We start from the raw sequence: 23,142 nt of genomic DNA on the forward strand, positions 1-23,142 counted from the left end.
GGCTCACCTCCTCTAACAGCACAAGGCCTCACACAATCCAGTGCCAAACAAATTATAGCTAAAGACAAAGAAAACTACATCAACTATTGGACACTGGCACAAAGTCCCAAATCAAACTTCAATGCTAACTGGCTCTAAACTGTACAGACTCAGTGATCACAGCCTGGCCATAGAGACTGGCAGACACAGGCAGACCTGGCTGCCCAGAGAAGACAGGCTGTGTCAGCTCTGTCCTCAGAGACAGGTGGGGACAGAGCAACACTTCTTGCTACATATGAAGACGTCAGAACAAAGTAATTCACAAAAACTAAATGTAAACTCCAAGATTTTTAAATACACTCTCTGACCAGACTGAAATGCAACAGCTGCTGCAAGATATGTCTGTGCATGTCACAGCCTAAGAGACAAGCAACACAACAACATATAGTTCATCTCATCACAGATCACACTCTGCCTTTTTATTTACCCCTTCACTTAATGAGTCTTTTTTCCTTTAAAATGTATGTCTATACTTTTGTAATAAAACATTGCTGTTAACAGGGTTCCTACACATTTGGAATTTCAAAATTCCATACTTTTCCATACCCTAATTTCCAGACTTCAGATTTTTCAGAGAATATGCGTCATCTGAGTAAATATATCAGTGTATCATATTTCACATCATATTTAATTATTCTTAATAGGCGATTGTAGCCAAGTACCATAATGGCATGCAAATAAAAACTCAGGTAAGTTCAATGTCTGGGCTGAGGCAAAAAGGTTGGGACTCTGGGTGCAAGCGATGCAGTAACGAGACGTCTGTGTTTTTTTTTCTTTCATGTGGCTTAGAATCGCCTTCTCCCCCATGTTGGCGATGTCAAAGGATTTCACACAAAGCTTGCATCTAGCTCTGTGTGTGAATTGGGAATCCTTGGCCAACCAGTATTTATAAACGGTATTGTCAAGCCATCCATCCAAAAACTTGCATCTACCCACCATGAACCACGTGAAACTCGTCTTCTTGTCGAAGGTGCAGTGTTGGAGTGAAACTTGATACCTAGGGGGCTGGAGGAGGGTCATGGGGCAGCGGACTGGACATACCACTTGTCAATCAGGTAAAAGGGGCGGTATGTTTTATGAGACGTTTGCTCTCACACAAACTGTGCTTGGCCCGGCATAAAACACGATCCGGATTGATTAAATCATTTTTGGAAATATCTAATTTTCTATTTTAGAAAACAGTATTTTAGAACAGTGGTAATAGTCTAGAAACATAAATATTTTTCCATACTTTATTTTTCATTTTCCATACTATTTAATACCTGGAAATTGATCAAATTTATTTCCATACTTTTCCATACTTGCGTAGGAACCCTGTGTTAATTATTTTAGAATTTTCACTGTCACTGTGCTTTGGCAAAACATAAAAGATGTCATGCCAATAAAGCTTATTGCATTACATTGCTCATCAAATATATTTCAAACTGGGAAAACTGGCCATTATAGAAAACTTGGAGTCCAAGGTGATGACTTTAAACTGCATGTTTAGCCAGAACAACAGTCTAAACCCCCAATATTCTGAATTGGCAATGATTTACACCAAAAAAGCAAAGTAAAGAGCTGAAACCATCATGTTTGGCCTTTAAATTAATTAAAACATCAACTGAATACCAGAATTGTTGTACATTTTTCTGTGGATCCACTAAATAATCAGCTTATTTCATCGCTGCAACAATTTCTTTTTTGGTTTGCTGTCCACTTACAGTATATGTTATGACAACAAATAACAAAGTAAATGTACATGTATACATGTATCAGTTATCACTGATCAGTCAATAATCAGCTGCTCTTTAATCCTCATCACTGTTATTACTTTATCAGTGTTTTGACTGACCAGAATTTGGGATTATACATTAATAAAAGGAATAAAAAAAATGCTCATGTTTATTGATACCGTGACAATTCATGAGCTTTTCTTAGCCAAGACTTTAAAATGTATTCCCTGTGGGCAAAAGGTGAGACTTGACAGGCGCAGCTCAGTCGTTCCCAATCAATGACAAAATCCTGACAAAAGAGTTTCAGTGACACTAGTGACCCATCGTCACTCTTCATTTCCATTTTCCGGGCCAGTGTGGGAGTTAACAGACAGTCAGGTAGCCGGATTGATTTATCATGTCCCAGCAGAAACACACAAACACACACACACGCATAGAGCTGTGTTTAGAGTCCACACATGTACACACACAAAGAGGAAATGAGTTCTTGTGAATCTCACCTTTCCTGCTGCGGAGGCTCCTTTGTCCACCGAGAAGCTGCAAAGAAACAGATGACCAAATTAATCACTGAGGGACAATTGAGTCCTAACACATATCCACGCGCACACATACACACACACACACACAAATCCACATGTGCGCACACATGCATTCATATGGATTATATTCATGGACTTTCTTAAAAGAATGCATTCCCCGAAGTGAGGTCATTCCTATCGTCCCAGGGTCCTATGTTCCCCAGCTCTAAGAAAGATGTTCCCTAATGTCTTTGTCTAAATATAGTTGCTGTTTTTGTTGGGAGAACAGTTCCCAAATAACTAACAGCCCAATAAATTAGAAAAAAAAAAAATATTATGAGGATCAGTGGCGTAATGTAGTTACGTTGGGCCCCAGTGTGCATATCATCTTGTCACATGATCAAACAGAAGCATAACACTGGACAACATCAACACATTTTAGAGCAGTCATCATTTCATATCTGTATATGACAAAAAATACCAAAGAAAATAATAAATTATTCATTTAATTCAATAACTTTAATAGTTTATGTAGAATAAACATAGAATTTTGTTGCCTTTTTCAAGGGCATGTATAGTGAATGGCACAATCTTTATGTTTATAGAGAGTTCATCTGTTAACACAGGAATACTATGGTGATAGTCTCTCCTTGAGGGCCCATTATTGGAGGGCTCACTCTCTGTATGGGCCCCCGCACCTCACGGGCCCCAGTGCAAATGCACTATTATGTTTATGCCCCCGATGAGAATGACTTAATTACGGAAGAAAAAAGGGGTAGAAAAGAAGTTTAATTTCTGTTTCTAAAGAGATTAAAGTTAGCAAAGAAGTCAAAGGTTAGGTTAAGGTGAGCTATTCATAACAACAAACTATTCCTATCTTTAAACAGGCCAAGAGAGGTCACAACACCTGCAAATCCACACAACACACGCACATTAAGAAAACACACCCAAATTCAGGAAACACACTCATCGATTTTTCAACATATACGCTGAAAATCCTTACAACACAAGCAAGAAGCTGAACGCTCCGCAAAAACGAAAACACACACCAAATTGAAGACGACAACGGAAATGTTTCCAGGGGGACCGTAATCACTCACAGACCCCAAAAACAACTTAGACGCTCGGACCGAAATCGATGTTGATGTGGTCCAACAAGTTTTTAATTTATGCTAACATTATAGAGGATCAAGTTATTTGCACTTACTTGTCTTCCACCTAAAACAAATGTTAAACTTCCGACCAGCGTCTTGAGGAAAGTCTGGAAATGTCAACAACCTGTAAGTTCGTCACCTATTACTGTCCCCCTGGAAACATCTCCGTTGTTGTCTCCATTTTGGCGTGTGTTTTTGTTTTCAGCTTTCAGCTTCTTGCCTGTGTTGTGAGCAACTGCATCGCGTTATCTCGTTTGCTTGTGTTGTGAGGATTTGTGGGTGTTGTGACCTCTCTCGACCACTGTAAAAAAGACAGAGAAGGGGCTCCAACACATACACACACACACACACACACACACACACACACACACTGTGTATTGATATGCAGAGTAAACCAAAGCTATTTTAGGGACAGAGAGTGACAAAAAAGTGGCAAGAGAAGAACAGGAGGGTCATTGTATATTATCAGAAAAATGAATAGGGGAAAATAGGACCCTGGGAACATAATACACTTCCATCTCAACCATCATAGGAGAAAATCATGATGCACCTAATACTGCAACAGGTGTCTTATACACTGTCTGAAGTACATGAACACCATGCGTTTCTTTTCCTGTATCACCTCTGTCTGAGCCGTGACATTACGTGTTTTCTCAGTGTTGAATAAGGGGGTAATTTTGTTGCACTGAAGATACCTTTAGGCTGCACATGCACTCATAAACACATGCACAATGTGGAAAGCTACAGTAACAGGTACACTGATGTGCATATATGGCGAGTACACACACAGGAGACCCTCATAATGAGCTTTTAATCATTAAAGGAGAAAAATTTAAGAGTGATTAACAGTTAATAGTGAACAAGTTATGTCCCCAATTTTCTCTCTCTTGCCTTACTGACACACACACACACACACACACACACACACACACACACACACACACACACACACACACACACACACACACATATTTTGGAGCTATGTTAAAGAGGATCTGAAATATCTTGACAGACAGCTTTTCATCTCTTTGAATACATTTCTCATTTATCACAGGCTGATAAACGCACACTACCACAGATTTTTAAATCTCCGTCATGGCTTTCATGCTTGCTTAGAGATGAGGCAGAAACTGCTGCGGCAGAGGCATTTCTACAGGGAACGGTAAATGTGCGTGTCTCCCAGTCAGGCTTTTCAATAAATGTAAAAGACAGACGTCCAAATGCATGTCATAAACATGCACCAACACACTTGCTCGCTCTCTGCAAACATAAAAGCAAGTGTTTTGAAATGTGTGTTTTCTCAGCCCCACATTCCCGCCCGAGTGAAATGACTCGAGTAGATGTCTTTACATCCTCAAGTGCCCACAAAGTAATAGACTTTAAATCCATGGGTAAACGCGACAACTCAAAGCGCTGCCTTCGGGACAGAAATAATAAGAAATATATAATTAAATCCGAGTCTGGGAAAATACTGCAGCCCCACCTGCAATGCACATTAAATTCAGCATGGAGACCTGTTTTGGGATTCAAATTCAATTAGCCTGGTTGACTTTTGAGACCAGCTGAGCCATTTATTCTCTCATACTGATTTTTAAAATGTCTCCTCCCTGGCTGCTCTCTTTGTACTGCCAGATAATTGGCAGTCTTTAAGGAAAAGATACTGAAGGAAACACTGTGTGCAGCTCTATAATGGCACTGATTTAAAATATGCAACATGGTAATGACACAAGCAGAAGAAAGCAAATTCTGTATTCAAATATCATTTCAAGGTTTTACACCACTCAGCATTGGAACTCAAATGTTTTTAATATTTGACATTATCAAACAAAGGGAAATAAATCAGTGTAATAATGGAAGTTATTTCACATAAGTTTATGTAGTATATGCAGCATGGTAAAGACACAGTGTATACAGAGATGCTTTTAAATATTAGCAACATCACTGTGCACACTGTTTATACTGTCATAACCACCCACCTCATGTATATAAAGATACCTGTCACAATAATCATCACATACGTATTCCAGCAGCCTTTGCACTCTGCACCATTTCACTACTGTTTACGATTTCATTGTGTTGTTGTATCTGTACATAGCAGATGCTGATGACACTATGTTTATGTTTACTCTGTGCAGCTGTGTTGTCCTTGTTTTTAGCTGTTTGCCTATTTCTGTGGACTTGCACATGCACACATACTTCACCATTAAAACTAATTTTCAGTCTCTATTGGTTAGTAAAAAAGATGGACATTAATTAAGGCCATTATGCAGGGGCATTTCTAGGATTTTAAGGATATTGGGGGATGAGCCAAAACTTCTGTAGGGGGAGTCCGGGGGTATCCTTTCCTGGGATTTTTTTTAATCTTTGTAATAAACAAGCTCTTTTTTATGCACTCTTGCACCTCATTAACCTTCCAAGTACATGTAATCATGTAGTACACTTGAATATTAAAAAGTTAAAATGTGAAAAACTGTTTTTGAGGCTACTTTCAAGATGTTAAACAAAAAACATTATGTTATCAATACTGTAACATCATTCAGAGGAATAATCTACTGACCTCTGACAGCTTTGCATGCCTGTTTATGCTAGTCTAGTGTACAAAGTGATTAATGATCTGGCTGCTCCTCCATTAAAAGAGATCAAACAACTGCGCTCAGACAATAGGGGGACATCTAGGTCGACCAGCAGAGGTGACTGTGCAGTACGGCACAGATCTATTGAGTTTGCTAGATCAGTCTTCTCTGTTATAGCTACATACTATTGGAACTCAGTACCAAGTGAGAAATTTAAAATGAAATCATGGCTAAAATCAACCCAGTCATGTGCCCATCGCACATGAACATTATGAAATCTTGTTATATCTTAATGCTGTAGTTTTGTTGATGTTGTGATGTCTTAGTGTTGTAGTTGTATTGTTGTTGCTGTTGTTATTGTTATGATGACTTGATGTTGTGTCGTCTTGCTGAAGCCACTGTGTCATGAATGTGTTCTATTCTGTAATAGTGTTTTTAATATAGTAGTGTCTTGTAGCAGTGACATTATCATCTGTTTCCTGCCCAAAGACTACAGATGAAAATTAGCTTATAGCTAACTCTTAGCTGTGCACCGTTCCTGTTAAATAAACACAACAAATGAATAAATAAAATAAGGTTAAAAAAAATAGGAACAATTACAAGTAGTAGAAAGACTTTTTAGCAACTACTCTCACAAAAAAATGTATTGACTACAGTTTTTAAAAAAAAACCTAAACAGTTAAATGTATTTAACAGTGGTGAAATGGAACTCGGTACATTTACTCACGTACTGTACTTATACAGGTACTTTCCATTTTTATGCCACTTTATACTTCTACTTCACATTTCACAGCAAAATATTTTACTTTTTTACTTAACTACATTTATTTGTCAGCTTTTTTGACACTCATTCCCTCAAGGTGCACCACAGAGTGCCGCAGGAAGTCATTCCTGCCTGTGGCCATCAACCTGTACAACTCAAGTGTCAGACACTTTGATTCAGTAGACTGGCATCTGGACTTTATTCACCTTCTGCATATATAATTCAAAATTAGCTTTTGAGTGCAATTATTCAACTGTATAATATTTTTCAGTATGCGACTTTATGGTGCATATTTCTCATGTTTAATCTTATTGTATTCTTGTTCATTCTATTGATGTATATGTTGTAGTTAAATTTCACACTTCCAGCCTCGGCACAGTGACAATTCACATTTTATTTTCTAAGATTTTAACATCTTAAGTAGTAGTGTTAACACTGTAGCATAACTCACATTATATTTTTTTTTATTGAATGCACATTTTCATTTCTATTTTATTTCATTGATTTATATTTACATAATTGTATTTCATACTAATTCTCTGTTCTTTACACTGGAGCGACTAACGAATCACAATTACCCCACAGGATTAATTACTTTAGTTAGTTACTTTAAAGATATAAATTATTAATAAAAACTAAATTCAACTAATAAATGATGACGCACTACTATTAAAGATACACCTAGCAGTATATAAAGTAATTAAAATGAGCTTCATCTTTAATCACCTGCAACTTATAAGTGATAAACACATTAATAATTATGATGCAATAATGTATATTATTCTGAACTGGGTCATTCTGCATCATAGGTACCTTTATTTTGGTACTTTTATATATATATTGATGCTAACACTTTTAAACTATTACTTGAGTAACATTTTGAATGCAGGACTTTAATTACATCAGGGTAAGTAAGAGATCTGAGTATTTCTTCCACCTTTGTATGTTAACATTAGTTTATTGGAATATTAATGGATTTTCATTCACTTTTTACCTCCATCCTGATTACATTTTTTCTTTTTCAGGATATTAAAGAACTGAAATTAAACTTTAATGCTCCATGGGAATTACTATTTGTTAATTTATTTATGACATTTATATAACTTTAGTACAATACGGACTATTGCATTTAAGTCCCAAATTAAACATAAAAAACTCAATATTGTTCCAGCTTTGTCTTAATGTTCTCGCAGAGAGACACTGGAGTGAAACAAATGAAGACATACAGAGGGCAACCATCTGTTTCTTACTTGCCTCTGCAAGGAACATTGAAATTAGCATGACAGAACATCTCGGAGGGGCAATTCGCCCGGAAATTCATTGTCGATGTAAATGTTAAATACCTTTTATAGCCCCGTATGTTTTGGAGAATCAGAGAGGAATTACAAGTCCTGAGTTGTCGGGCTGTCAGGTTGTGTGTTACCGAGTTGATGAGAAAATGAGTCTGGCATTTACATCAGACTTTAATTTGGTTGTTAGGAATCACATTTATTCCAGGTCATGAGCTGCAGATGAGCAGCTCAGGTGCGGCATTTTGAGAGGAGCGCTGGCATTTTTCCAACAGAGCTGCATATTGCATTTTTATTTTTGCAAAAAAAAGAAGAAAAAAAAAGAAAGAGTGAATGGGAGTTCTGCCATCTGACAGACAGACGCCTGATCACATTAGGTGGTTAAAGACTGTGGCATCTACTTTAGTCGAAGACGGAGAGGATGTGTTTTTTTTCTCTGTGTTCTTGTCATTATCTCTGTGAAGTCTTTTCATGCTGTACTGTTCTCTCAAGTCCCAGGCTTCTTTCGTGTGCCAGTTTTCATCACTGAAACTAACAGAGTTTATAATAAAGGATTAACTCTTGTGTGATTGCATCAAAGTGTTCGGTGACTTTGGTAGTCAAACAAGTAGCTCAAAGACACTAACTAACGATTGTTCCTCTCTTGTTGGTACCTCCCACACTGTAGCATTTGAACGCCTCTGTGTTACCTTCAACAAAGCAGGTGTTAATCAGACTTAATGATCTGATTACCACATCACTGGCCTTCCAAATGTTATCTTTTACTACTGGGCGGCTAATGTACAGAAAATCGCCAATTGGATCTGTGTGCCGGAGGATCGTAGCAGTCTGGAGTGGGTGAATATGGAAAGGAGCTTTAATGACCCAACTAACTTGCTCTTTGGTTTGCACCCTGCTGCCTATCAATTTGAAATGTGCAGGAAACCCTGTCAGTAGAGGTTCATTAAAGATCTGTGTGCAGTGTAGGACCCACTTTGGGCTGAGGCAAGCCTTTTCCTGCATGCCACTTACTAATAATCCATTATTACCACCCTCACTGCTCGACACAGCGTTCCAGCAGTGGTCCAGGCGGGGCCTGAGCAAGGTGATAGATGTGTTCAAGGACTGCATTTTTATGTCTTTTACTCAGATAGCTAGAGGATTCAATATTTCACAATCCCACCTCTTTCTATACCTTCAAATTAGGGATTTTGTTAGGAAGACTTTTCAGCATTCCCCTTCCAAACTCCCTCTAGCTGGCTAGAGGACTGTATTCATGAGAATCCCTCTGAGCATAACTCAATATCCCAAATTTATGATATCCTACTGTCGGTAGCCTCACCCCCCTGGATCATCTGAAATCAAAATGGGAGGATGACTTCAGTGGGAGGATTTCAGTTGAATGCTGGAGGTTGGCTGTGGCTGGGATCCACTCAGCCTCTATGTGTGTCAGACATAATGTTATTCAGTTCAAAGTACTTCACAGGCTTCACCTGTCTGCCCTGCTGTTTCCTGAATTTTTATCCAACCTGTCAGCAGTGTAATGGAGACCCAGCAACTCTTTTCCACTCATTTTGGGCATGTTTGAGGATGGGATGATTTTGGGACAAGATTTTTGAGACATTTTTGAACATGTGTAAAAAAAACATAGACCTTTAGCTGCAGTTGGCAATATTTGGTGATGCATGAAGAGATCTGGGTCTCTCCCAAGCCCAGACCTGTACTTTGGCCTTTTCAACATTGCCAGCCAGACGTCTCATTCTGTACAATTTGAAGTCTAACCTGCCCCCTCTTTTGGGACGCTGGGTCGATGATGTCATGGCTCACTTGAAGTTGGATCAGTCAGTGAATTCCATAGAGAATGGCAACCACTCCTGCACTATTATAATAATGTCTATACTTCAAAGAAATGCCTGTGTGTGCCTACTATTGTATGGAAATATTTTTTTTCTTCTTTCTTCACTTGTTCAGGTCGATTCTGTTGCTGTTAATTCACTTGCAATACCCGATTATTACCTTCAGTCTATCTTGACGCTGTACATTTTGTACATTCATGTGTATTAAATGTATTTAGTGGTGTTTATCTGTTTTGTCTGTGCAGGCCAGCCCTGAGAAGCGGGGTGGGTTAGGATGTTGTGGGTTCAGTGTATATGCTCCATGTTTCTTGTTTCTTGGTTGTTCTAAAAAAATAGAAATAGTTTAACACACACACATTACCCTTCGCAAAAACACGTAAAATGTTAATGTATGAACTTTAGAGGTGCTGTTGGAGCCGGGTGTCACACCGAAGTCGTTGAAATCCAGCACTTGGGCGGTGACTTGCAGAATCAGACACTGACGAAAAAAGCTGTCCTTCAACGCCAGCATGATATGTGGCTGGTTGACATTATAGTTTAATAGCGCGCGGCAGCATCAAGGGGAAATGCGGCAGGACAAGAACAAAAATTAAGGTGGTGAAAGTCCCTGTAGGGTGAGTGGGAGGGGTGGTGGATGGGTCCATCAAACACCAACTTTCACCCTGGAGAGTGGCGTTCGCATCCTGTAAGATTATTAAGCCGAAACCCTGTTCTTTTTTTCCTAAACCTAACCACGTGCATTAGTTGTTGGAGGGAAAAAAACGTCAATTTGCGCTGTTGTACTGACGTAGTGTGTTTAGTTTGAAAGAAGACAATGCATGTAACAGGCAGAACTTGACATGGACTCCCAGAACGTCAACAACCAACACACCCAGGGTACCTTTGACGTCGTATCTGGACGTGGACGTGGAAAGCCCATGACCAAACATCAATATGTGAGGTGGTTGGAGTGAGAATGTGTTGGCTGGTGTGCATATTTTGTTACTGTTGGACAGAGCCAGGCTAGCTATTTCCCCCTGCTTTCACTCTTTATGCTAAGCTAAGCTAACTGTCTCTTGGTTCTATTTTCATAATTAGAGCACAGACATGAGAGCAGTATCAGTCTACCTAGCCAACTATTGCAAATAAGAGCAAATTCTTAGACTACCACGCAACAGCCGGACTAACTTCCTTAATTTACAGCCAAACAGCAGTTTGACTGTAGTTCATGAACAGTGATTGACAGCTACCTTGGAGACTCCTCTGCTCTGATTGGTTGTTTTTGTTCACATGCAATAAGGCCATTAGAAGCACTGCAAGGCAATAGAGTAGGAAGGGGAACATTATCTGTCTCATTTAGTGCTGTGTGAATATAGAGACAGTTTCAGCAAGTTATTTTTTATAAAACTAAAACTCTTATTTCATCTGGCTTGATTTAAATTTCATTTTATTGATTAATTAATTTTTCTTTGTATCCCCTACATTAGAAAATCCATTTTCATTTTCACAGCCACTCTGTGTCGTCTTTGTATTTGTTGCTTTTTATTCATTTTGCTTCATATGCTGTGTGCAACTGTTTTAAATTGAAGTGTTCTTGTCTGTGGGTAGTAGAGTTAAAAGGCTATTTGCTTGCTGATAATAATTTAAAACCAAAATAAATGCAGTTTGACAAAAATGGTTTGATTTCTCAAAATGTGATACTTTGTTGGTTACACTGTGGTTCATTAACAGTACAAACTAGCATTAGCAGGTTATGGTAACTCACCCTGCCACGCTGCTGTTGGCGGAGCTCTCTCCAATCTGCGAGCTGGCGATCCACTTGGTCTCACCCACCACTGTCCTGGCGTGCGGCAGGCGCCCCACGTCTTTCACTGTCATCATGAGGTGCCGCGACGACTTCAGGACCCTGACGGCTTCGTCGTGCGGGATGCTCAGAAAGCTGCGGCCATTCACCTCCAAGATCTGGTCGCCGACCTGCGTGGAGGGGAGGGAACACAGAGGCAAGGCGGGGGGGTCTGAGCAAGGTGGCACGGGTGGAGCAGGCAGAGGCTGTCGCATGCATAGGTTCATACAGTAGGTCAAAGGTCAGACAGAGGTAACGTAACAGATGGAGGTGGTGAAGGTGTGTAAAATGTTTAATGGATCAGAGCGAGATAAGTAGGTTGTAGGTTTCTTGTTAAAAAATTGAGGCTCTCTCAGGTTGGGCAGCTAACAGAAATAATTACACAGAGAATAAAGTATGCTCAGCTCACTGACAAGTTCAAGACCAGAACTGTTTAATATGTAATCGAGAAGACTTTCACATGTAATTTCACATTCTATCAAAGAGCGCAGCCTGGACGCAGCGCCAGAAGGTGTATAATGATGTCCATACTAAACACCACCTTGGGCCGTACCACTTGTCTCCTATAATAAGCTCATATATTGTAGCTTTAACCTCAAGGTCAACCCTCTGAGGTGCATCAGGAACCCTCATCTGTGCTGAATGAGGCTGAAGCACCATCTCAACCTTTTAGTTCCAGTTTTAGTTCCAATACTGGGGGACTCACATGTGATATGGAGGATTTGGGTATCCTTTGTAAAAAAACATTGAGCATCAGATATCTAATTTTTTTCCGCAATCTGGTATTTCAGTATTTCAGCTTCAGGGCCTTTAATTGTTACTGAGTATTTCCACACTGTGGTAGTATCAAGGTCATAGGTTCCGTTTCAACATTGAGGGTACACATGTGAACCTGGGGAGGGTTTAGAGGTTCTCTGCCAGAAAATTTTGAGCATTAAACACTTAATTTACTGCATTTATATATATTTTTGCATCAATTTGTGCCTTTTCTGCATCAGTTTATTTTTTAATTGTCTTCAATTTTGTCTAAATAAAAGTCATCCAGTACTTTCATGTTTTTATTATTCTAAATATTCACTCCCCACAAAATCTATACCAGTGAACAGCAGTGTTGTTAAGTCTTTCATTTCAACCTCTCATGATAGTTGTCATACAGTGGAATTACAACTTCTGAGTCTGTCACATGATGCCATTGGGCCAAAAAAAAACTTTACCCAATACCCACAGACTTACACTAGGGTGACCATATTTTGATTTCCAAAAAAGAGGACACTTGGCCCGGCCATGAGATAGCCTACTTAAATGATACTCGCAGTTTACTCAAAGATGCCTTATAATTTTAATATATTTAAAGTTTATATGTATGGATAAAAAATTCTGTTATATTACAAAAAGTATCTCTCAAAGACAGAAATTCAGATAGGCCCCTATAGGGGACACATACACACACATTGGCTGTTTGTTTCTACCTCTCCCCTCGCTGGAACCCTCGGACCTCCCGCCACCCGCCTCCGCCTTGATTAAACGCTGAAAATAAAATAAAAGAGGGAGACAGGTTTTCCTATTTTATCTTATTTTGTTTTATTTCTCCCTCTCCCCTCGCTGGAAGCATCGGACCTCCCACCGCCTGCTCCCGTCTCAAACACGAAGGTCTCCCTCTCCGTGGAGCACCAACAGCACACGCCCGGCTTGTTAAATAGCCTGTAACCATAACAACTGTGTGACACAAACTCAGTGCTTTAGTAATTAAATAATGTTGGGCTCGGTTCGGTTTCGGACATAACAAGACAGAACGACTGTCGGGCTCTCTCGGACTCGGTCAGGTTCAGACAGAAATATGCGCCCCCTGCCGCACTCTAACACACACACACACACACACACACACACACACAGAGGAAAACCGGACATTATCATCAATTTATAAACACCCCCCGGACACCCTGGACAGGACGTGAAAAGTGGACATGTCCGGGCAAAAGAGGACATTTGGTCAGCCTAACTTACACTGTGAAATAGATGTCTGTATGTACGTGGATACATTTTTTTGAGTGTCACAACCCCTGCAAAATGGCTCCTTTTACTATCAAAGCTTGATCCATTCAGTTCAATAACATTTGTAAAGTCTAGAATAGCCACACAATTAAATCATTTTCATCCCCATTCAAGTTAGCAAAGGGCTAAACCGGAAGTAGCTGGTTCAGTTGCTAGAAGCATCTTGAGCAACCACTCTATGGGCCCAATGACACGGAGGAAGTGCCAATCATTCAGGTAATTTCTAGATGGCAGTTTGACACTTTTGGCTTCATGCCTGAGCAACTTTCATTGAAATGAACAGGGCCCCACATCTAACACTGTATCCAGTTCTCTTTTTACATCCATGGTCCACTCAAGTGTCATGTTTTCATCACTGCCGATCAGAGCCGATCGGAGTTGGAGCCGATAAATAGAAGAAGAAGAAGAAGAAGAAGAAGAAGAAGAAGAAGAAGAAGAAGAAGAAAAACTTTATTGATCCCAGAGGGGAAATTCAATTTTTCCATTCTGTTGTCAGATACACACAGACTTGAAGTACACACACATGCACAAACAGGACCTATATGTCAGATTGAGGGGGCTGCCCATGGACAGACGCTCTGAGCAGTTGGGGGTTCGATGCCTTGCTTAAGGGCGTGAATGAATACTTAGTAACCTATAAAATTAAATACAAAAGCCAGATGTTAATGGGTGTTAGTGGGTTTTTGTCCAGTGAAAAAGGGGCTTTATATTCCAAGTGGCCGACACTGCAGTAGCAAATAGTCCCTTGTCCCATAAATGTAAAGAAATGCCCTGGGTAAGGGAAATATTGGCAGGTACTTTGGTCATCTTAGTGCTTTACACTGACTCTATTAACTCCACGCGTCACCATAACTGTAATAAATTAGTCACAAAGGATGGGCTCGCCACTTTCCATTCACTACACAGCAGAGTCGCTGGTCTTGTAAATGACTTTGTCTGGCCTTTCGACTTGATGTAGTGTTTAGCATACAGAAAAAAGTTCCTAAATGCTACTTTCTGTCTCTTTGTTCTATTCCCATTTCACTCTGGTCAGCCAACCGAACCTCACAATCATTTCAATGTTCTGTTGGAGCAGCAGCCAATGCAAACTGGAGATTAAAGACAGTCAGAATCTCATACGTTTCAGTTTCTTGGGTGTTCTCCAACAACCCGCGATGACCCAACACCATATCTGTCAGCACTAATGCACTGCAGCACCTCTACTGCACATCGGAGGCAGCTGAGGACACCCTCCACATAAACCTCTACCTTCATCAGCTTCTGCAATGGCACCATTTATAATATAGTATGTAGTATAATTATATAATATATATAATTATAATACAATAATAAGTGGCAGAGCTGTTGATTGCAAATGCAAAGGGACAGATAATCAAGATTATATTTACAGACGCAATCAATCTAATCCAATCTAACAAGCACCACTGCAGTGAGATCACACACTGCTGCCACAGCAAGCGCTTCTTATTCACGCTGTCAGGCTGAGCTGAAGCCTCAGGGATGAGAGACAGATTTTAAGACAGATTACAAGCTGTTTGTTCCAGCTGTTTGCATTACAAAAAGGCATGGAAAAGAGTCAATAATCTGCTTCTTATGGACTTAATACAGTGTTTGACAACCCTAGAGCTGAGTTTATTGTAAGCTCAGAGCGGTTTATCTCAGTTTCACTTGGATTTGACACAGCTTGAAGGCACACATGGCTTTAAAATGTGAAAAGGGAAAAAAATGCAGACACCCAAACACTTTTTTTTCCTTCTCTCTGTTAGTATCTGCCACTTGAAGAGAAATGGAATTCATATCTTTATTTTTTTTCCAATTGTTTTCAAAAGAGTTTCAGTGTTTTTTTGTGTACAGTAACAGCTGACTCGAGCTATGTACAGGAAATGTGCGAGCTGTAGTGTTTTTGTTAAAATGCTGAATATTTTTTAGGCAAAAATCGGACATTTCAGCAAAATAAAATGTGAATGAGTACTCGGTGTCTTCTGTGACACTCCAAATTGAGCTCAGGTGCATCCTGTTTGCACTAATTATCCCTGAGATAATCTCTAGAACTTGATAGGCATTTTTCACGGCAGACATTTTGACTTGTCACAGCAGCAAATGCACAGGTGTTGCTAATAATATTAATGGTGCCTCTGCTCTGTTGAAGTGTCCCAGTCAGCCATGGTGCTGTGACAGTGAGCGAGCATGCATAATACCAGGGCTGTGTCTGAAATCACTCCCCATTTAGCCTACTATCTATCAATCTACTATAAAGTGCTCTCTGCAACTCCACAACGTAATGTGCATGGTATCCCCTTCTATATGTAGAAATTGGTGCAAAAAAATGTACCTAAAAGCAGTAAATTAAATGTCTGATGCTCAAACTTTTCTAGTGGAGGACCCCCAAATGCAGACCAAACCCGGCAGTAAGGAAGATCTATACAATCAGCACAGTTTCAAGATGGACACCCGAGATTAGTGTCACAAAAATTCAAAATGTCTCCCCTTCCATCCCTGAGTTATGATGTTGAATAATGGCTAGAAAGTGTTTTTGCAGAGAATTATGATGTCACATTGAAGTTGACCACTTGGATATAAAATGCCATCACTTAATCATTTTATCTCTTTTGACATTTATGTGAAATTTTCTTCATAACTAGTGAATGAATCCTTAAGTTCTGGCCAAAGACGTGTTTTGTGAGGTCACAGTAGAGCTTGGCAATGTACAGATAATATATCATACGAGACTAGACATCATCTTACATTTTGGATATTGGAATATCGTAAGTGTCGCCTTTTCCTAGTTTTAAAGGCTGCATTACAGTAAAGTATTGTAATTTTCTGAACTTGCCAGACTTTTCTAGCTGGTCTATTCGTTGCCTCTACCGACTTAATCATTACATGCATGTTCGCTCAACAGAAGAGCATAAGCACTCACAGGCGTGCTAAATATACATGGGTCACATGACTAATTATCACAGTTATTTCACTTTTCTGTTTCAATATTTTTTTTCTTTCACACTCTTCTCTTACAGAAGGGCCTGCAGTCTACCTTTCTGTGTAAAATCTTTGTGAATCACATATTATTCTTGTAACTCTTGTACTCTTTGTGAATCTTGCTTTGTTTTTGATCTTTGTGATTCTGTTGAGCAAACCTGAAGAAGCCAAGGGCGAAGTGCGTTGTTCACTCTTAATAAAATCACAGTAATTCAGTTGAGTGTGCAATCATTGATATTGAGGTATTTGGTAAATAAATATTGTGATATTTCTGGGTGGATTATAAGACGATTGGCCCCTGGGCACAGATGTGCATAAGGGCCCCACCACCTCTCCTACAAAAAGGAACAAGACACACAGACTTTGTGGTGATTCTGCATCTCTATGTAGTTGTTAAGCATCTTTTTGTGGTTTGGTATCTCCTTGTGTTTATTTTGTGTCTGTCTGAGGCAATTTTGTATGTCTTTGGCTTAATTTTTGTCCTTCTTGGCTGTTTTGTGTCTCTTTGAGGAGATTTTGTGGCTCTATGAGGCAATTGTGTGTTTCTTTTGTCATTTTGTGTCTTCTTGTGGTTGTTTTGTGTCTTCCTGAGGCAATTTTGTATGTCTTTGGCTTAATTTTTGTCTTCCTTGTTGTTTTGTGTCTCTTTGAGTTGATTTTGTGTTTCTTTTGTCATTTTGTGTATCTTTGTAGTCATTTTGTGTCTTCTTGTGGTTGTTTAGCGTCTCTTTGAGGTGATTTTGTGTCTCTTTGACGGAACTTTGTGTCTTTTTCGTCATTTTGTGTATCTAAGTACTCATTTTGTGTCTTCTTGTAGTTGTTTAGTGTCTCTTTGCAGTTGTTTTATGTCTCTTTGAGGTTTATTTTATGTCTTTTTTGCCACTTTGTATATCTTTGCACTCATTCTATGTCTTCTTGTGGTTATTTTGTTTCTTTTTTTAATTATTTTGTGTCTCTTTGCTTTATTTATTATTTCTCTTTGTAGTCATTTTGAGTATCCACATGGTCAGTATGTGCTAATTTGAGTGACATTTTGCAGGTAAAGGCCAGGGGGCCCCCTGACAGTTGGGGCCTACTGGGCCTGTAGCCGATAGGCCTGCTCAGTAACAAATCCATGGTTAGTCTATATATCAATATCCATCCATCCACCCATCCATATACATCAATCCATCCATAGTGATAGTGATCCATTGGTGACTGTAACCTTGACCTTTGACCACAAAATTCTGACTAGTTTCTCGACAGCTGATATCTCCCACACTCTTCAACTCCCACCAGAACAATCTAGACTGATAAAAGCACTACAGGTACGAGATTTTGTGGTGACCGTTCCCTTTAAAGCTCTGCTGTGTGTCAGCATCAGTTAATCAAGTGAGATTATTTGCACCTGTTGTATTTGACAAGTGAATGGAAGTTTGATTCTGACTCTAATTACATGCTGATTAAGTTTTATGACCCACTGAGCCTCATTCAAAACCACAATGTTAATTACAGAGGAGAGAGTTAGAGAATGCCAATATACTGTATTAATCTTCCACTGAACTTCTTTATAGATGTAATGGGTCAGGACGGATCGATCAATATTTCAGAGAATGAACTGCTTCACTCTGAAGCTATCTGTGGTGTTCTCTTTGATAACTTCAGGTCCCTGTATTATTTGACACAAAACACTGATAACTGGTCTGTGTGTGTACGTGCAGATATTTGCGTTCACACACACAGACACGTGCAGCTTATGTGATTTAAGTTGAGTCACTTCACTGTGCTGCTGCACCTCCTGCTGTCATTAAGTTGCCACTGACGTCTTTCCTCTCCTCTCCCTCTGTCTCTCCTCTCATTATTCTGCTCCTCCATGCTCCCCTCCTCTCCCTCATTATACTTCTATCTGAAAGTAGATGGGCTCTGTCCTGAGTCACAAGCACTTTATGTTTTGTGATCACTCTCTGCATCACACCAGAGGCTCTGCCGCACACAGCATTCTGGGCAATTAAACAATAACCAGTGGCAATGATGTTTATGATTAAAACTCTAATCAATGCTGCGTGTGCTCTGAAATGCCACACACACTTTTCGCTCCCAACTCCCAATTATAAACCCATAAGGATTCGTCCTCCAGCTGTGGTTACACATGTGCAAGTAACTGAGGATTCCCCAGGACGAGGCAGGAGTGTCTATGTAAAGTTATGTGGTTTTATCTTGATTCTATGGACTAATCCATGGAGATAGGTAGAGGTAAACAAGCTGCCTTTACTGTGGTCACATCTCACTTGTCACCTGTGAAGGATTTCAGATGCTACAGCCAAACTGTCGCACTATGTGACACGTTCTTTCATCACAGCGAACACACACACTCCTTTTAGTCAGTCCCACACACACCGTCCTGCTGCTGTGAATACCCTCTGGAGCACCAAGAGTGTATCACTCCACAACTGAAAATAGGCCCCATAAATGCATGATTTACTGTTGTCACTGTACCGGAAATTAATCGATACCAACACCCTTGAAATTCCACAGTTCAAAAACAATGAGTCAGCACTTTACATGTAAGATGTGACGCTTGGTCTTTGGGGTGTTTGTCCCACCCTTCCTCCACTGTAATTGGACAGCTGGGTAAAAAGTATCACTGACAAGCTCAGTGTTTTGGCCAAAGTTTGTCATAACAACTTGACTTTAATAAAAAAAATGCACCTCTTTTTGTGTCATTCATCGACTTGGTACTGATTTTCATGATATCCCTATGTTCAAGTCGTGTTCACTAAAAACTACAGCACCAAGATGTTTCTGGAACATAAGGAGCCTTTTTCTTAAAAAAAAAAAAAACATTATTAGTCCCCGATTTTTAAAGATGTCCATGAGACAGATGAGCCAGGGCACCCAGCACCTCGGTTGTCCCATGTACAAAGGCAATGTCCTTACCACAGCAGCCATGAGTTCGATTTCAGCCCACAGCCCCCTGCTGCATGCCATCTCCTCTCTTTCCCCCCTTTCACACTGTCTTGTCCAATAAAGGCCAAAAAAATCTTTAACAACAACAAAAAAGAAACAGATGGACCAAAGGCCGATGCCGCAGACAGTGTAGGGAAACTGTAAGGTACCACTGTCTGCCAACGATCCCCTGAAGAAAATAAAGGCTGGACTCACAGCACAAAGGAAGTGCGTCGATCGTTGCATAACCACAACAAGTAGAGGACAGCGCTTGCTATTGCCTGTTACCAAAGAGCATTGATGTAAGTTCTTTGCAGTTACAGACCCCAGTGGTGGAAATGGCAGATAATGGGATTTTGGAAACTCTACCGAGCAAAAGAGCCCTGTTGCCAAAGGCGCTGACAAAACAGGAAGTGATCCAGTTGTCTTTGCGACAATGGTGCAAAAATAATTCCACTTTTTTTTAAGAATTTTGTCTTTTAACAAAGCAGGAATTTAGCGCAAGTTTGCTGACTTAAAATTGTTTGCAGCAAATTTAGTCTACAAACAAATGCTTCCTCAGGCTGCAAATTAATTTTCACTAGACTTTCACATCCATCCTGTCAACATCAGTCATTTTTTCCTCCCAAAAATCTAGAATATTAACTAATTTCAGATGGTGTGAGTAACATCCACATTCACAAAGGCTACTTCCATCCATCAGTGGGGGCAATTACTTAGGGAGATCACTCCAGCTGTCAGCTTTGTAGAGCCAGCGAACCTGAACTTCCCTGGACTATGCCACTGCAGTAACGGCAGCAGAGGGTGCTACGCATTAATCAGAAGGCAGATTAATATATAGCCTCTGCAATTTAATCTACAATGATAACACTCATAATCTACCTAACAAACTGGCAGTAAAAAGATTAAGCCAAAAGGACTACACTTACAATAATTCTCTCTCTCAACTGTGCTGCCCTGCTAATAATCCTTAAAAAAGAAGATTCTCTCCATTTGTAGACAGATTTAAATGCAAATTAAAGTGCATCACTTGGCAAGTGGTAAGTGATGAATTATATCCCCCGTCTTCTTCTGCTCACACTAATTGTTTAAGTGTTTACACATGTACCTCAGTATTACATAAATCCCAGTGTGTCTTTAACAGTAGATTCATGACCCCATATATGTGTTTGAAACACCACCGCGGAGCAGTGATGGAAGGCGAGCGGACAGACTATTACACTCCCTTTGAATTGTCCTACTCGAGCGTTTGATCAGGACTATTGTTGAAGATTCTTCTGACATTATCAGAGCTGTGTGATGAACCGTCTGGGTCAGACAGCTCAGGGCTGAATGGTGGCGGACACACAGAGGGGAGATAGAGGGATAAAGTGGCAGCTCTAGACCACTGATCCCTAAAGCTACATTAAGAGGAGTGAAGCTGTTTTATCTGGTCCTTTGGCACTTCTTTCACTCAAATGCTTCCTTTTCCACCGGCTCTCTCTCAAATCTGTGTGTGTGTGTGTGTGTGTGTGTGTGTGTGTGTGTGTGTGTGTGTGTGTGTCCTGTTGGTCTGACTTATCCTGCTGTTCCCGGATATATGCACATTTTATCTGGATCTGGTTGAGACAAACTGCAGTTCACAATCAGAATATGCCTTGAATTTATCTTGAATGACAGCAGGACTGCATGCATCAACAGATTTTGATATATCACTTTATTTACAATTATCTGCTACACCAGTGTGTAACGTTGGGCCAGCTTTAATCTTTCTTTTAGATTACAATATAATGAAAAATCCCCTGGTGAAGTTCTGTTTAAAATGCTAGAAGTTTTAGCTCCTTGTACATTGTTTTTAAAAAATCTGGCACTGCAGTAATCAACATCCTATCAATAAAAATCAGACAGCTGAAAGTATTTTCTAATTAATGGTAATGGCTCAAACTCTTAAATGTTACTACAAGTTCTGCGAAAAGTCAGAGCACGCCCAACTATGTTTTTATTTTGCTATTTTAAGATCTTTAATTCATCTGGAATTTACAGCCCTTAAGGAAGCCAAGCACTGGGCAGCTTTGACATTCGTTCGTTTTCAAAGCCATGAAACTCAGCGAGTGGTCAGTGGTGTTCGTTGATGTTCTGACATAAAAATCGTAGCAAACTGTGGTTTCCATCCGTATTGTCGCTATTCATCTCGATTGTGGAACTATTTTTTCAGCTGCCTCAAACCCGTGTGTAAACTTCCACTTGCTCATTCGATTGAACCTGAAGCGTTATACACTCCAGCGCACTTGATGGCGATAATGCTCCTTTACGTGGGTGTCGCCAACCGGCAGGAAACCATTGCAATGTACTGGGACACAGGAAAGAAGCAGAAGAAGAAGAAGGTTGGCTTTGTGTTCAAAGGCATCGTCCTGCGAAGGTTGTTTATAACCGAGTAATCCATTGTGCAGTTGTTTAAACTCAATACAAAACTTTTTCGTTCGTTCTTGTTCTTCCTCCAGGAGCGCACACAGCACTGTCGAGTCAGCATTTTCGTTGAGCTAAAAGACTACAATGATCACAACCTTGTCGTAAACAACCGCTTTTCCATTTCCGGTGGCGGATTACTACCAACAATGAGGCTTCCTATAGAAAACCAATTGATTACACAAAATGTCAAATAAATCATCACGGAAACCACAGTTTGCTACGATTTTATGTCAGAACACCAACGAACACCACTGACCACTCTGTGAGTTTCATGGCTTTGAAAATGAACGTTCAGGGTGGTTTTAGGACAGATTCACACATGGCCATTGGCAGCAGTGTTATGCCAGGCAGGGGAAAGACAAATTCTCAGAAAAGGAGCAATCGTCACAATTTTGGTCTTAACCACTCTATTTCATCATAAACAACCCAGAAATGGGGCTCAAAGTGCAAAATACCGGACTTCTCCTTTAAGTAAAACTGATGTTGACTAATTTGTGTTTCACTCAGCAACGTTTTTAAGTAACACAGTAAACCTGCTTTCTGGTCCAGCCTCTGAAGTCCGTCTACTTTTTAGATCAATGCCAGAGTCTATCTTTGTGGAGCCAGTCCCAGGAGTGAAAACTGTGATCGCTGCTTAAGAGGAAAATTATGCTTGATCATACAGTAAAGCAAGTGAAGAGCACTGGCTATAAGCATAAAGGCTGATTTGTAGGTTAAAAATGCCCGAGCTAAATTAATGCTGGCCTTACATCAAACAACTTTTTACTGTCACACACAAATATCTAACGTCGGGAAATAATCAAGAGAGATTTAGCTTAGCTGGCATGCACTCCTGTGATCTCCACTGTTTGGTGTAAGGTGGTCATAAAACTCAGTCCAAGCTGTCTTAAAGTGATAGTTCAGGTTTTTGGACATGAAGTTGTGTGAAACGCTGACCATCTGTAGCTCTGATGTGACGGTGTCACTACTCTCAACGAGCCTCCTGCTCTGAGAAATCGCCCGTAGCTTACCGGAGAAAAAGTAGTTCTGA

General features: G+C 40.0%; 1 protein-coding gene across 1 annotated transcript in view; it reads right to left on the reverse strand.

The window, feature by feature from the left end:
* whrna (whirlin a) overlaps positions 1-23,142 on the reverse strand; it is a 235,932-nt gene that overhangs the window by 57,039 nt on the left and 155,751 nt on the right. The window contains exons 4-5 of the mRNA XM_050052902.1: positions 11,631-11,839; positions 2,255-2,291 (exon numbers count right to left, since the gene is read on the reverse strand). Coding sequence (XP_049908859.1) covers positions 2,255-2,291; positions 11,631-11,839 — 246 coding nt within the window. The remainder of the gene's footprint in view (positions 1-2,254; positions 2,292-11,630; positions 11,840-23,142) is intronic.

Source organism: Epinephelus moara, chromosome 9, assembly GCF_006386435.1.
Source record: "Epinephelus moara isolate mb chromosome 9, YSFRI_EMoa_1.0, whole genome shotgun sequence".
Taxonomy (NCBI): domain Eukaryota; kingdom Metazoa; phylum Chordata; class Actinopteri; order Perciformes; family Serranidae; genus Epinephelus; species Epinephelus moara.